At 41.0% G+C, this 16,829-nt stretch overlaps 1 protein-coding gene across 1 annotated transcript in view; it reads left to right on the top strand.

Annotated features, from left to right (window-relative positions):
* GRIN2A (glutamate ionotropic receptor NMDA type subunit 2A) overlaps nucleotides 1-16,829 on the top strand; it is a 156,842-nt gene that overhangs the window by 95,029 nt on the left and 44,984 nt on the right. Inside the window, 4 exon segments of the mRNA XM_053991981.1 lie at nucleotides 7,439-7,519; nucleotides 7,522-7,550; nucleotides 16,079-16,243; nucleotides 16,245-16,285. Coding sequence (XP_053847956.1) covers nucleotides 7,439-7,519; nucleotides 7,522-7,550; nucleotides 16,079-16,243; nucleotides 16,245-16,285 — 316 coding nt within the window.

Genomic DNA, 16,829 nt, shown 5'->3' with positions numbered 1-16,829 from the left:
GGGTTTTATTGTGAAGTGGAATCTTCACAGTTTCAGGTCCCAGATAGTGGAGTTTCAAATTGTAGACTACAAGATAAATGTATATGTGCTGTATTAAGGAACTAACCTGAAGAAAGGATTTTGGAGCATGTTCCCAGTGGAAAGGGCTAAAGTAATTGTAAATAGCTTATGGACCTGGGATCTGCTGTGCTCTACCTCCCTGTCCATCTGGGAATCGGTGCTGGAAAAGTAGGGTTGAACAAGAGGACACTGCTGCAAGCTCAGAAGCAGAGAACTCAGTGGAAGTCAGGGAAGAAGCTGTGTAAGGGTATGCCTGAGCAAAACAAAGCTCAAAATAGAGAAAAACCCCAGGATTTTTAGGCTTCATCTATTGTAATGACAGTCTAATTCAGCTTTAAACCCAGGATAGTATTCTGAGGCTATGCTATAATAGCTAATTTGCTTGTAAATGGAAGTTAGTAATGCTTTATGTATGAGTTCTCACATCTAGATAGCAATTTTATCTCTGTTTGTGAATAAATTCTATGTAAAGAATGCAGTGAAGTAAAAGCTCCTCCTCCCTCTTTCTCAAATCCTTTGAGTATTAAATTGGTTTGAAGATATATTTGTTTTGAAGCACACAATTTGTCTTTCCCCCATCACTGAAATTCTAAGATGCTTTTATTAGCTTCCTAGACCCAGAAGAAAATCAGGTTTGCTTTAGTTTTTGGAATGATCTGATCAATGCTCATTTCTGGTACACATGGGAAAGCCAGTTTCCCCCTGTGAATTAAGGATTTATAATAAAATATGGGGCTCATTGTCAATGCATTAAAAAACCACAGATATATATGTATATTTGTTATCTGTATTGATTCAGATCATCTTTTTCCATCTGGGTCTCTTGGAGACCCAGATCTCCCAAGGCAGAAAACCACTATTGTGTCAAATACTGGCACAGCAGGATAAACAGAATTAGCACCTCATTAATGCCAAGTCAGTTGAACAAACTCTTGTTCTCTCTGAAAAAAGGAAAACACAGAAGCAAACAAACAGCAAAACACAATAACCCTGCCAGTCATGGAAAATGCTGCTGCTTTGTGCATTGAAATGGTGCTGCTTTGTTTACAAGAGCACTCATGGTGTGTATGAAAGTCCTGACCCTGGGAGAGACATTTCACTGCAGCATTTCCAACCACACTGATCCTTACAGGGATGGGTGAGGATGGTCAAGCTGTTGCCATTATCCAAAAACCAAAAAGATGTGTCTGTCCATAGGTAGTCAGGTGTTTGCCACGTGGTGCTGACATTTGGTGAGATTCTGTTCTGAAATACAGCCCAGCTATAGGCAGGATTTAGAGACCCATCCTTCTGCAGTGAAGGTGTAGGTCCAGAAGTTATCTTACCCTTCCCAAGCACAATTTCCTTTATTTGTCATCACTGAACCAGGAGCAGGAGCAATGGGCAGTCCATAAGGCCAGGGAAAAAGCTTAGCTGTCCTTGCTATTGTGCTGCTGTTATCCTTCAGCACAGCACCTTCCTCAGAGGGAGAGGATTTGCTGTCCCCCTTGTCCTGATAGTCATTCACCAGGTTCAATATTTTGATTCCAGCTTCCATCATGACAGATAAATTTGCCTCTTTTGAGCAAAATCTGGGATTAAAGGGACACAGTGGTTTGATGAATAATCCAGCAAATCTGTTTAATATTTTCCCACTTCCACATCAACAGCCAATTTATTTCTTCATTTAAGTCAGAAGACTTGGGAACAATAGGTATCATCTTCTTTATTGGATGATTGAAGGTGTACAGATATTTAACTAATTATATATGAGTCCAAAGTAAAACTAAACGTCACAGACAACAAAGGAGGGGTTGTGTAGGGGAACACTCGGCCCCACAGACCCCAACATGGTGCTGGTTTATTTACAAAGTGATTCAAGAAATTATTGAAAATCTGTATTAGAATTTTCTCCCAGGTTTGGTCAGCTTAGGAAACAGAAAGTACTGACAGTTAATGGATTAGAACATTACCCTTGTTATTGTGATAATTAAAATTAAAACAAGAGAACAAGCATGGCCTCTGGCAGTGGAGTGGAGCCTGCTGCAGGCACCATCCCCCTTGCAGGAAGCCAGGCACATATCATGGGGAAGAGTTTGGGATGCTTCCGAGGTGGTGCAGCAATATGTGATTAAATTAGGGCTTCTTTTTGAAATGTTGATGCTAATAATAGCATTAAACTTGCTGAAGATTCTGTGTTCAGTGACCAGGTGTTCATCTGTGGCACATCCAGGGAATTGGGCCCTTTCAACTTTGCTGCCTCCCCTTTGCCTCCCTCTCAGAAGAGTTCCCCAGGAGTTTTGTTGTTTGTCTGCAGAGCTGAGCAAGATGACTTTTCCAGAGCAGTGGCACTGAATGCTTTAAGGAGCAGCTGCAGGAGGTCCCAGAAGCTGGCATGCTGTTCCTTTTGCACAGTCACTGAGCAGGTCCCTCCTGCAGGCTCCAGGCCTAGGGAGACACAGCTCCAATGCAAGGGACCCTTGTGCAGGAGCGAGGGCTGGGAGTGGGAGGAGGACAAAGAGGAAGAAGTGACAAAGAGGAAGAAGTGACTCTGCATCACTGCAAAGGATTTGAATTTAGGAAAAAAAAAAATCCTACATAGCATAAGATATAGAATAGACTTTAAAAAAATGCATCAGTACCTGTTTAATATTGCAGATGTATTTCTAGATTTACTTCACACATTATATATTCTACATTAAGCATTTTTTGATTTAATTTTACAGAGGAAATCTGTTTCTTAATGATAAATAATGTGTCTTGGGGGTTTCAACTGGTAAGGATCATTCAAATGTCATGCTTGAATCATAGCAAGGAAGTTCAGTAGTTCAGAGCCTCAACAAGACAGAAGAAAAGACAAAATTTGGATTCACTCCTGCTTTCTTTTAGGTATGAGGCTGAGTGAATGCCAAGCCCGGATAGGCTGGCCTGTCTAGGTTATTGAAATGGTTGGGTTTACGCTATTTGCAGGAAAGAGAAATATTGCCAGATAACGTGTTGGTTTTGAGACATTTCATCTGCTTTAAATCTCAGTTTGGAAATCCCTTCTTTGAGAGAGAAGAGAGAGAGTTTCTCTTATGCAACATGTATTTCCCCAAGTCTCTGCTGCTTCTCTTCATTGCCTGCAGTTCTCAGAGGTTTGAAACGCGGCCCCATGGTGAAGAAGACACTAAATAAAAATGATAGTCCCAGATGATGGCACTGGGGAGTTTATCAAGTTTTATTATCTCATCTGAGGGCAGGAAATGTAGCTCTGAACTCATGGCAGAGGAGTCCCCTGGTCTTTCTGCTCCCTGCAGCTCTCAGGCCCTGTGCTTTGTTTTACAGGTCTAGGGACTAAGTTCTCTCATTAGAAGGTCGTTTAGAAGTGACACATTTTCATTAAAGCCTCTGCCTAACCCGTTCTATTTTCCCAGCTGCTGGTGTGTTTGGAGCTGCATTCTAGGTGAATTTCACACTAATTATAAAATAAGCCTGTTACTGCAGAGCTGATTGTGTTCCTGAGCCGACCAGTCCTGGAGGGTCTTGTGGGACACAGGTGGGTGGGCAGGAGAGTGTCCATGCTGAGGATGCTCCTCCCTGGCATCCAGAGAGAGCACGTGGAGGGTGCTGAGGCTCCACAGGTGGCGTCACCCTTGCTTCTGTAGTCATGGATTGCTCTGCTGTGCTTCCATTCTGCTGTTGTTGGCTTTCTCAGGTCACCCTGAGAAGTTTTTGAAACTAGGGCTAGGGTTGATATTTTTTTGGAGCAAAGTGACCTTAATAATTTACATAAAGTTATGATTTTTTTCCCTTAAAATAATGCCCAACACAGAATCCACTAAGCCTTCTTGGTTTTGCTCTCAAATCCTTGGATCTGTTAGGAGAACACTTGTTTCTTGCATAGACATATATATGGTAAACCTCAAAAGACATGCCACAGCCTGCAAACATGTTTGCTTTTTGTACCATAGACTAGAAAACCTCAAAGATTCTGCTCCAGGATTTCAAACTGTTCTCATCCAGTATAGGAAATCCTTATCAAACACCTCATGGCCGAGGAAGTCCAATGTCTCCTGTGAGGAGTCTGGCCAGAAAGGCGCCTCTGTGTCAGCAATATTGGATCCAAGCAAATGGTGCTCTGAAAACTGAGCTCTGATCCCTTTGGCAAAGTCTTCACCCATTTGTTAATTGAATTAGAGTCAATGAAGTTGTGATACTGTAGTTACAGGGTAAGAAACCCCAGCTTTTTCAGTATGTTCTGGCTTTCTGGATAAGTTAGAATTTAGACAGGGATAAATATTGCATTTTGGCATTAATCTGAAGCTCTGTGTGAACTACTTGATCTTTCTGAGGCTTATAAAAATAAGGTTGGAAACCTTTAGAGAAGTTTGTAACCTGGGTGCTTCACAGGCTTGCTGTGAATACGGCAGCAAAAGTGTTCTGCTGTGTGTTCCAACACTTCTCAGTTTTGTTGGGGAAAGTGGCAAGCAAAAATGAATTGTATAAATGTTTAAAAGTGTTTTTATAGTTAAGGTTTGGTTCTTTGCATGATAAAAAAACTGTTTTGGGTTCGATGTGAGTCTAGCTTACTTCTGTCAGAAGAAAGGTGCCATTTTGATGTAAGTATCACCTGGGGAATCTTACAAATTTCAGTTTGCAAAAGTTAATTAAGACTTCAGTGTCATAATACCATCACAAGGCCTTGTGCTGGTGTGCCTTTGCAAAGGCTGTAGCTTTAATGAGGAATGAAAAACAGATTAACTACAAATCCAAGGTATGTTGCTAATTGCCCCATCAAAGTAATGAGTTCAAATAACTAAACACCTCATTTAGTTAAGAACAGGAATTTGCATTTCCAAAGCTACTTCAGAAATATATTTTATCCAATTCAGAAGCCAAAGACCTCTTGCACTGAATTAACCTTGGATAAACTTAAAACTCTAGAAGAGTAACATAATGTAAATTCTCCACAGCATTATTCCTAACTAGGAGCAGACAAGCCACTGGGCATTTTTTGTAGGACAAGCAGTTTGGGATCGTGGCCAGTAAAAGCAGGGCAAGACTTCTGTTCTTTGCAGAGGAAAAATGGCAATTCAAAAGTGAGTGTAGGTTGTAAGCATTGATTTCTGGAGAACACGGCAGCTGATGAATTTTGTACAGAAGAATGTGCTTGGGGAAACAAGAATCTCTTTGAAGTACTTTTTACTGCTGCAGTGTGAGAATCTGGGGTAACTCAGAGTGCGTCACTCATGGATACCTTTGTATCAGGATCAGAGAACACAATTTGAAGAGACTTTTCAGATTAGGGAATTAAAAAAAAAAACCAAAAAACCTTGCAAAATGTGTTTCTTTACTTAATGGCTGGTAAATGCACATGATTTAAAATATACACTGAGCTCACTTTTTCACTTTAGAGTTGTGGTTCATATTAGTCTTTTTGGAACATTTGAGCTTCAGCACTGCAGCTTGTGACGGCCTTTGACTATCTTCCAGGCTAGGACATTTGCATATTATTCCCAAAATTTGATGAGTAGTGTTTGAAATCAGGGGTGGTGATCCTACTGAGGAAGGGTTCAACCTCCAGTCCAATCACCACTTTCTGTGTGGTTAAACACCCAGGTGAGCACAAAAGCCTGATGGAGTGCAGGGTGTGTGGGATCCAGCCTTAGGAGGGGACACAAGGCTTGGCTTTCAGCTCTGGTGGAATGAGGTGGTTTCTGCCTGGCCTTGTCAGATGATGTATTCATTGTGGGGGTGTTACCTCATGGGTGTGAGCTGGGAGAGGGTGCAGAAGTGCAAATGCAAGTATTGCCTGTTTTCACAGCACATCCTTGATTTCCTCTTGTGTTTACTTCCTGGGCATTTTACTCCCTGGGTGACAGTGAATGTTATGCTGGTTCCTTACATGTGTGCACAAGTAAATCCTATTTGGTGTTGGCTGCCTCTCAAGGTGGCAGACAAGCTTTTTGTTCCCAAGCAAGATCCTTCACTGTTGGATGAAAAATGGAATATACAGGAAATTAGTTCAACTGGGCAGCAAAGTTCTGTCAAGGGGAAAATTTTGACACTGGAATCCTGTAATGAAATGTGAGTTATTACAATGGGTGAATTTACAAATTGCTGTCAAACTGGTGCTGAATGATGTTAATATGGCTGTTCAGGTGCACATTTATTTATTAACTGTTATGATACAATGCCATTATTTCTTCTGGGTCTATGTGTTTATTTACTGTGCTTCTGCTACTGGGATTTTTAGGCAGCTATGTCAATACAAAAGCCTTCTCCTTTGAATCTGGAGCTGAGGAATTTTGTCTGTGTCACATTCTCCAGGAGATTATGCCGCCACTACTGCTAAAAAAGCCAGCCATAACGACCAACCAGCTAAGCCAAAAATCCCCTCCAAACCCATACAAACATGTAAAACCATACTGGTGTCTTGTGGGTAAAGCACTACAGTAATGTGTGAAGAACAGTGAATTTGTGCCCTTCAGAACACATCTCTCCATAGGATGGACATCTGCATTTCTGTCTGCATCAGTCTTGGGCTGATTTTTTTTCAATTAAATACACTGAGAATTCAGAGCAATTCAATGTGAATAACTTTAGACAACAGAGATGGGCCTGGAGATATATTGTCTTCTTCCAAGATTTTGAATTCCAGTTTTACTTCTTACTGTGGGATAGCCCTGTCAGCTTTACACTAACAGTGTTTTGATTTTTTTCAACAACATATTAAATTTTTTCATTATTTTTTATTTTATTTTGTGTCCCTGTATTTTTTTTTCCTATTCAAAATACTAATTAATTCATATGTCTTTTGAAAACTGTTGAAAATTAAGCTAAATACAAAAGAATGAAAACATAAATCCTTTTCTTTTGAAATTACTGAACTGAATATTTACCAACACCTTCAAAGCTTTCATGTCTGGTTTTGGCATTAGTGGAATTTATCCTCGTGGCACAACAGCAATGTGTGTAGCTACAGTTTGGGGAAGAGCTGACAGGACTCCTGGAGGTCTGAGCAGGGGAAGACAGATCGGATGCACTTTGCTCTCAGTACTACTCAGTGACACACTAGTACAATGTTACACACAGAGGTGATGTGGGCTTTTTAAAGTGCTCCTGAAAAGCCGGTGAGGTTGTGCAAAGTGCCAGAAAGATTTTTCAGGGAGGGGAGAGATTAATCATATGCAATGTGGAAGCTGTTAAAAATGATTTCTGCATTGTAATTCATACATCAACAATATTTTGCTTTGCCTTGAGCTGTGAACTGCCTTGAAATGCCCCCGAGTCCCCACACTGCCAGCACGGGCTTCCCACAGCACCGGCAGGGCTTGCTGCTGACTGCACTTGCTGCTCATTACTGCTGGACAGGCCCATTAATTTTTCAATGAACTTTTCTTGCTTGCCTTCCAGGTTATGATGAATGTGACGTGGGAAGGCAGAGATTTGTCCTTCACAGCAGATGGTTACCAGGCCCACCCCAGGCTGGTGGTGATAGGCTGAACAACGAGCGGGAGTGGGAGAAGGTGAGCGCTGCTCGGGGCACGGGCATGGGGCTGCTGAGGGACTGGGACGTGGATTCGTGTCACATCTCACTGGTTCTGCTCCAGCAGCTGTCACAGCACTCAGAAGAGACTGTTTTACACCATCCTGAGTGTATGTGATGAGTTTTAACAGATCAGTGAAGAAAAGCCACGTGGAGTTCAGGTTTCTGTGAAACGCACCTTGCATTTCCAGTTCTTCTTAAAATTTAGTAAAGTAAAACGGATAACTGAAAAATGTCCAAAAGCTTGGTCCTCAGCTACTTGAATCTGGATGGATTTTTATCTTGACAATTCCATACCTTTTATTTGCTTGATTTTGTGTTTTTTGACAGATTTTATAGTAAAAGCATACTTAAAAAAAAAAACCCTGAAGTTCCTGTTGCATTGGAGAATAATCCTGTCAATGCTTGCCTAAAAAAATTCAGAATCTTGACTAGTCCAGGTAGACAAGTGATCTCCATATAGAGTTCTGCATAGGCTAGAAGGAAAAATATCCTAGCATCAATGTTAATCCTATATGCAAGTAGTAAATGAAAAAGTTTATCACAAGCATCGTTTCTTTTAAACTCCAATCTCAGCCTGTGGTTGTTTTGGCTCTGAGTTTTTGCAGGCTGTGTCCCTATGTTTAAAAACTTGTTTTAAGAAACTGTTTTTAATATAAGACTTTAGGAAAACATACATTTAAATCATCCACCAGTTTTATTTTAAATTCATGAAATGTGATTCTGCATTATCTAAATTTCTGCTGAAATTTATGAATTCTTTTTGTTATAGTTTTAAAAACCCATTAAATCAACTTAAAACTCCAGTTTATAAGACTACAAGACTCTTCATGATGATGAATAATAATGACAAAATCAGAATTACTGAAGGACATCTCAATAAATATGCTAGTCATGCAGAAACAGAGAGTAGTCCTAGATTATGCTGTGTATTTCTTTATGTTCCTTTGATGCAATTTAATTCTCTGGATAAATTTAATCCTCTCCAAATGTGTCAATCGGAATCTTTGGAGGAATCATTTGCTTACTAACTGTTATGAAAATTTCTTACCCTACTTTAAAATTCTTCAACAGTCTGCATATCATATATAATGTTCTGGAAAAATATTATACTGCTTGGGGAATATTATTAGCATGAGGTGCCAAAGGAAGAAATGCTCAAAGAGGCAGCCAACAATGCTTATGTTAAAATAATTTCGTACATTTTGTACCTTGAAACTTCTCTAAAGAGACCCTTCAAAGGTCAAGGAGAGATGGGTTTGATTTTTTTGAAAAATAATCTTAACAGCAGCAGAGAAATACTGGATATCTGAACCAACATTATTTCCAAGAAATAACTCGAGCCTGTTTTAACCTTCCAGCGAGTCCCTGCCAGAGGATGGGGGTTTGGGGCGGGTTGTGCTGTGCCTGCCCCTGGTTGTAGGGCAGCAGTGCCCGCTCCCCCTGCAGCGCTGCACTCAGGGCTCCCTGCAGGCTGATCCTTGGCTTGTCTGTGCAGTTTTCCAGCTGGTAAATCCCTTCCTGCTCATTGTCTGGTTTTGAGGGGCTCCTGGCAGGAGGAGCAAAAAGGGATGTATGTGATGGTGTGTGGCCCTGCTTTGGAGCCCTGCTGGTGAGGGCAGGGCAGCTCTGGTGGCTGCTGCTCCAGAAGGGCTGTGGAAGGTTTAATTAGGAAGGGGGCCAGGTTTAATTAGGAATTATGTCAGAGGGGAGATGTGAAAGGTGGCCAAGAATGCTGTCACCACCAGGCTCTGTCACCACCGGGCTTACTCTCCTGACCACAGTCTGATCCTTCCTCTGTGGATGAGGACAAATAAACTGACTAATCAATGATCCTGGCAAGCTGGATGTAGCTCTGGGCTGTCTGGGCACACCCCACATCTTTTCAGCAGAGTGTCACCGTGCACTTCAGCTCTGTTGACTGAGAGATTGAGAGGGCCCTTCTCTTCCACATGGCTTATTTGAACAGCTCTCTAGTGTTGTCTCAATGTTCTCTCCAAGTTGCAGGTTTTACCCCGTATCTCTTAGGCAATTTCTTTCCTCTTGTTACTTCCTCCTTGAGCTGTTTTGCTCAATTTCAAAACTGTCAAAGTTACTCATCTGAGATCTAACATTTGGCTGCTCTGAGTTTCCAGACACGCATGTGCTTCTCCTTTCTCTTACAGTGTAGCGGGGAATATCACAGAATGGTTTTATTGAAGTCTTATTAAATATCCTCAATCCTATATGGAAAAATCAAGTCTTAGTATCTAATTAAAAAATTTACTCATGTGAAAAAAATGGCAATGCAACAGCCTGTAAATCCTCATAATGTAACTAATGTACATACTGCAAGTAGCTAATTTATTACTTATGTAGAAAGAGTAATTGTGTTTTATGTGAAGATTTTTTTACCTGGTATTCTCCTAAAAATTCAAGATTTATTCTTAAAACCAATTTTTCCTTGGTTTTAATCTGCTTTTATTCAAATACGATTTTTCCTTGGTTTCAGAATTGATATGCTTCACTTAAAGCTTAAGGTTATAGAGAAGCTGTTCAACCATAGCTGGAGAGCATTTATCTCACCCCTCAGAAAATAAGTTATTTTTTCTTTACAGGTGACTCAGCATTGAAACTTTGAGGTGGTAACTTCATATGCAAGTGGGGTTGACTGAGGGGTTTGTCCCATATCAGATGCTGAAGAAAGTTGTTTGAATGATAATAGTTTGAAGACTGAAAATCACTTTTTGGGCATGTTTCACAGCAAGATATTTTGACAGATCCTAAAGCAGCTACTCAAACTTTTGATACCAACATTCCTATTCTTGCTGCTGATCTTGACAGGCAAAGGGGATGCTGTTCTCAAGGCAAGAGATTTTTAAGAAGACAAGCTAATGTGCTTGTTAAAGTGAAACTTGATAAAATTTACAGAGTTAGCAGTGTTGCCCAAATATCACCAAAGCACTGCAGGAACACTGTGCTAGTGCTCAACAGCCCTCAGAGGTTCAGCAGCCCCAGCTGCAGCTCCCCTGTTCATGTTACTTAGAGAGCTGGGACCTGCATGTCTCACCTGAACCATCAGCTTCACTGCGCTGCCAACTCAGTCTGCTAGTCTGGCTTTTTTCTTTTTTTTGGTATATTTTTTAAAGTGGAAATAAACCAAATCAATCCAATATTAAAATCATATACTAGAATATGATTAGCAGTGGCAAAAGTAGGCAGTGTGTATCACATATCTTAAGTGAGGTGGGGAAGACTGTTTTTTAAAGATGAGTGTGTTCCATGTGTAAAGATAAGTACCAGGGTAAAACCAATTTTACTGATGCTCCAGGTAGATACAGATAAAATTATCATGGTTGTCTGTATTCTGGGTGAATTTGTGGACCCTATGGCATGATTGCTAATGAAACACCACTGCAAGAACTGTTACTTTACATCCAGGTTTATTCTAAACAGAACCTGTCATCTTTAACTTTCTACTAATGCAGGATTTAATGCAGAACTTGATTTTTCTCTGATTAAGTAGCATGTGCCAGGTTTACAAGCTCTGTGTGGGGTTGTACACATTTGTGTCTAAGTAGGAAGGAGTGGGCAGAGGGTGCGTGGTTCCTGCCTGGAATAAACGAACCAAGGTCTTCACGGAGAGCTCCATCTGGCTACCAACATCCACCGTCACGTAGCCCAGAACAGACAGCTCCTGTAGCTGACTGTGCAGCTGACTTCACTAGGCAGAGCTGAGAAACCCATGCTCAGGCAGATTTCCGACAGAGCTTTTTAGCAGAGTACTGCGGGAATAGGAGGTCTCCATGGTAATTTTCTTGTGAAATCTGGATTGATTTGAGCAAGGGTCATGACAGCTGAGGGATCCTTGTGTCTCATGATAGGTGTTCCCTAACACTTGTGAGGAAATGCAGATATTTTAACTAGAACAGATGAAATTGCCTGAGCTAATAATCTGTTTGCTGGGGTATCTTTTGTCAGTAGCTCTGTGCTGTAATGTGATATATTCTTTTTGCCTATAGCAGAAGCAGCAGCGTGCTCTTTAACATCTGTTGGGTTGTCATTCCCTGTATTCCATCCTTGTTGTTTTGTGTATTTAGTCTTCCTGTAAATATGCCCATCCTGACACTTACTGTCAGCTGAAAATTGCATATTGTTTCTGTATCAGTGAGCTTTTGCCTAGCCTAAAGGCCTTTCCTCTTGACCTTACTCTGCTGAATTGTTTGAATTGCACCAACTGTTATGCAGCATTTCTTAAATCATATATTCCCAAGGAGGATCCCACCTCTTTGCTGCTGTAAAGGACTCTTAACTCCCATGGAAAGCAAAGGTGGTGTGCTTTGCCCCTGTTCTTTACACCTGTATATTAGAGAACAGGGAGACTTTGAGGGCAGCTCTCCATCTCTGAAGATAAAAGTATGTCTGTCTGGGCATTTCTGGAGAGCTGTAAGGTCTTCACTGAGCGCAGAGGTGACAAAAAATCTTCCCCCACTGGGTGGTGGAAGAAGGAGCTGTCAATTTGTTTAGCTCTTCCTTTCTAATGACATAATCAACTCTTAAATGGCTTCTCTGGTATGAGTCTGAACTCTGGCACTGCACAGAGTTATCTGGGCCGTTACCCAGAACCAAAACAGTACCAGCCACTGAGATTTGGTGAGTGCCAATTGATAATTCCATATTGAAAAATGCGGCTGCAGGAAGTGGTAGCTTTTCTTTCTCCTCCTCTTTGTTTATAATCTCCCTGGGTCCTCTGTTTTCCTTGGAGCCCTGCTGGTCACAGGACTGGTGCCTTCCTGATGGTGTCAGCAGCAGCCATGAGGGAAGGGCAGGACATCTGCATTCCCCATATGAGATTTTGCAGCAAATTTTGGAAATGTCAGAGTCTTTAAATGGATGTCTTCAAACCATTCAGGACTGTAAAACACTTCTTATTAATAAGACATGGAACTGCTCAGTTTGTCATTTAAATTTAGAGTTACATTGTGAAATATGGGCTTTCAAAACATAAAAACACAAAGGTTTGCAGCAGCAGGTGTACAGCAGGTGCTGTGTCTGGAGGAACAGTTTTGCTCTTGTGCTTTGTTCTGCAGCTGTTATTGCTAACCTGAAAAACTCTATTTTAGATTTTAGTTATTGATTTAAAGTTTGCCATAGTAGCTCTTCCTTTTAAGTGGAAAAGTGTAATGAAAAAATAGTAGTAAATAGTTTTTAAATAAAGAAAGATGGGCTAGATTTTGTATTTGCTCAGCACTATTTTCTTAACTGGGACAGCTCAAAAAGTATGTTTTGCAATGTATGTGTGTTAAATATAAAAGGAACATCCCTGAAAATCTTTCTCTTTTGAAAGGTTTGGCTGGCTAGTCCTGGGAGTGCATTTAGTATCACTGTTGTCATGTAACATTTTTTCTTACAAAGGGATGATGGGTGTGTGCTGTGTACAGCTCCCATCTGCTGGAGGAGGGTGACAGGACTGAGGTATTAGTTTGTTTTTGGTGAGATATGCCGGTGTGACAGACCTCTTTTTGTGCCACCACTGGTACACAGGGAAGCTCTGCTCAGGATCGGCCTTGCTCTTTTTCTCTGGTTCAATGGCCTCTGTGAGGGTGTGAGCAGGACTGTGCCAATCATCCTTACATTGTTCAGAGACTTCTTTGGGATGCAGAGGGAGGGGGACTCTGAGGTACAGCAATGTCTGCAGGGCTCTGTCTGCCTTTGGCTGTCACACAGGAACACACCAAATTCTTCATTACCACACCAAATTCTTCATTGTCACTCTCCTTGCCTGCAATCTTCCAAAGATAACAAGGCTTGGATGAAGTGGTCAAAGCACATGTGTCAGAGTCAGATGTGGGGAGCTTTAGGCAACAGTGGATGGGATGAGATGGGCACCCTGTGACTGCTAACTCAGTCTGACTTCAAACAAGCTCTTCTATGCTCTCAGCTATTTTCCCCTTCCCTTCCTGCATCCTGTAGAGATTCAACCAAAGGGAATATTCCAGACTGCATGTGAAGTGGGAGAAAATAGGAAAGAATGTGCAAGTTCAAAAGAAATACAATGGTTATACGTACCATTGCATATCTTTACTTGAAGATGAGTTTTGCACCAATCATAGTGAATCAACAGTTTGATATGCTGTAGAAATAATATTTTTTATGTAATTTCCATTCTTTTGGCTTTAAATTGACGATTTCTATGGGTTTGGGACACAATCTGTCCTAGAAATGTTTCTATTGCCCTTTTTTTTCAAGTGAAGGCCACCTTCTGTATTTTTCTGGGATCAAACCCATATTTATTATCAATATAACTAGGAATGAAAGAAATTTTTCATAAGTCTCTGGGTATTTTATGTCATTTGTATATATTACAGTAAATGTATATGCATGTACTTTTTGATACTTCCATAATGAAGCAGGTCTTCATTTTTAGTGTGTTACCCACAGCTTGAATTTTCTTTAAAAAAAATATTTGGTTTACAAATACTACTGTGTTTATTACCTCAACACAGCAGTTTCATAGATGCAACTCAAAAGAATTAGCATTTCCCCAGATTCCAGGTATTTAAATGTGTCTGGTTACATCCTCCTCAGAACAGTAAAATGGAGTTGCTTCCATTGAAGTAGAAAGAATATCAGAAATGATGATATCAAAATATCATCAACTTTGGTGTTGTTCTTCTGTTAATAACACCAAAGCAATCGCTGTGTTCTTGATAGGACCAGGTGACCTCACTAGAGTGGTTCCAGGTGCTCCCTGTGACAGGGATGCAGATGCCAGGGGTGGCTGGCAGACGGATGTGCCCTCGGGGTCAGGATCTGCCTCCTCCCAGCATCCTGCCCCAAGTGGTTTGGGATCTGCTGCACTGCTGACCACACAAATGCCGTCACATTTCCTTCTCGATGATCGCAATAGGCAGACGGTCGGGCACAGTTTCCACTTCTGAAATCCCTCGTATCCCTTGGCAGGTTTGCTGTTTGTCTGAGGTCCTGGGCTGGCTGGAATCCTCCCCATTCCAGATGGCCACTTCCATGTTGTACTCAGCGGCTGTGACGACACCGTGTAAGCTCACATAAGCCAGCACACGCTGCTGTCACTGCCCACTACGCACCACACCTCAACAATTCAACTGCTTTATTTATAGAAGCAGTAGATTATTCCCCTGTGGCTGAGCTAGCTTTCCTCCTAAAGGCTTTGTCCACTGTGTTTTGGTTAAATTTCATACTAGAAATATATATACACAGTAATCATAGATACAATTCCCATTGATTTAAGTAAGAATTCCTACTTCCCTTGAGATACTTCGAATTTCCTAATATAAGTGAGATTTGATATTTTTACCTCCTACATTAAAGTTGAGTAAAACATCTTGACTTATAAACAGGATAGAAAGAAATCTGCAAAGTCATGTGCTATAGGTTTCCCTAAATAGGAATGGATATAAATTGTATTCTTTGGGAATTTTTGTGATTAACTTTCAAATTTTTAGAAGACAGAATGTAGGTAACAAAAAAAAAAAAAAAAAATTAAGGGCCTGAGTCTCTTATTGTAGTGCTCATTCCCATCATTTTTCTTGTGAATGAAATATTTTAACAGTCTTATGATTATGTTGTCATTTGTTTAGCTTAAGCAACTCAAGAATATAAAAATGCATTAGGTTATAAATTATGTGGATTGCTAGCTCATTTATATTATCTGTTATCAGATAAAACATGTAATTAGATTTCTGGATAGAAAGTAGTTAAACAATCTGAGGTGGAAAAGGACTAGACTCAAAATATTTAAATCATAAACCTCCTTCTGGTGATCTGGAAAATGGAAGGAAATATGGGTTAATTTAGAAGGGATATTTTATAAGAGTAAATAAGCTGGCAATTTTCATGTGCAGTGGGGTTAGCTTTCTTAAAAGTACCCAACAGTTGGCAGAATAAAATAGTTATGAGAAATTATCCTAATGGAAGTTCTTACTAAAAATGTGGTTTGGTCTGGCTCCAGTGGAAGCCTAAGTAAAGGCTTTTACAATGACTTTTCAATGTATAAGAACAGAAGAGTCTTCTCTGTGGGAAGATACAGAAATGACATTGTGATATTTTGGTTATCAGTCAGATGTGAGTGTGTATTAGAGTTTTGTTTGGGTTGTTTGTTGTTGGTTGACTTTATTTTAAAATAATTTTTTATTACTTAAAATGGGTGCTGATGACAAATAGAGTATCTGGTTGCTCTTCTAGCTCAAAATGCTAAATGTCAAATTTCAGTGCATTTAGCACTGATAGATGGTGTTAACTGATGACATCCAGTCTATAGAAAACAGTTACCTATTAAAATAACGTTACCTTATTTGTCTTTACCATGTGCATTTTCTCATTTCATGCAATTGCTAATAAATTTTAAAGTAATTTAAACAACAAAACCCCAAACCAACTGTCCTGGCCATGTAATTCCCTGTGCCTGTGTCCCAGCCATTTAGTATTGGGCTCCTCTTTGTCCAGCACCATCAAGCAGCTCTCAGCAGTCTGTGGATCTTGGCCTTTCAGGTGGGGAAGTGGGAGAACAACTCCCTGAGCCTCAAGTACTCAGTGTGGCCGAGGTACAGCTCCTTTGCAGACAGCGACCCCGATGACAACCACCTGAGCATTGTCACCCTGGAGGAGGCTCCTTTTGTCATCGTTGAGGATGTGGATCCTCTCATGGAAAGCTGCCAAAAAAAACACCGTGCCATGCCGGAAATTGGTCAAACTTAAGTGAGTAAATACACAGTGTACCCTTTTCTTTCTGACTGCAAAATATAGTCCCTTTATTTTCTCCCTCCCTCCCTCCCTCCAGCCCCCTCCCTCCTCCCTCCCTCCCCTCCTCCCGTCCTTCCTGGCCTTCCTTCCTTCCTTCCTTCCTTCCTTCCTTCCTTCCTTCCTCCTTCCGATCCTTCCTTCCTTCCTTCCTTCCTTCTCCTTCCTTCCTTCCTTCCTTCTTCCTTCCTTCCTTCCTCCTTCCTTCCTTCCTTCCTTCCTTCCTTCCTTCCTTCCTTCCTTCCTTCCTTCCTTCCTTCCTTCTTCCTTCCTTCCTTCCTTCCTTCCTTCCTTTCCTTCCTTCCTTCCTTCCTTCCTTCCTTCCTTCCTTCCTTCCTTCCTTCCTTCCTTCCTTCCTTCCTTCCTTCCTTCCTTCCTTCCTTCCTTTCTTCCTTCCTTCCTTCCTTCCTTCCTTCCTTCCTTCCTTCCTTCCTTCCTTCCTTCCTTCTTCCTTCCTTCCTTCCTTCCTTCCTTCCTCCTTCCTTCCTTCCTTCCTTCCTTC

The sequence above is a fragment of the Vidua macroura genome, chromosome 16 (assembly GCF_024509145.1).
Source record: "Vidua macroura isolate BioBank_ID:100142 chromosome 16, ASM2450914v1, whole genome shotgun sequence".
Classification (NCBI taxonomy): Eukaryota; Metazoa; Chordata; class Aves; order Passeriformes; family Viduidae; genus Vidua; species Vidua macroura.
Note: the sequence above shows the minus strand (reverse complement) of the source record. Positions and strands in the feature narration are given on the sequence as shown.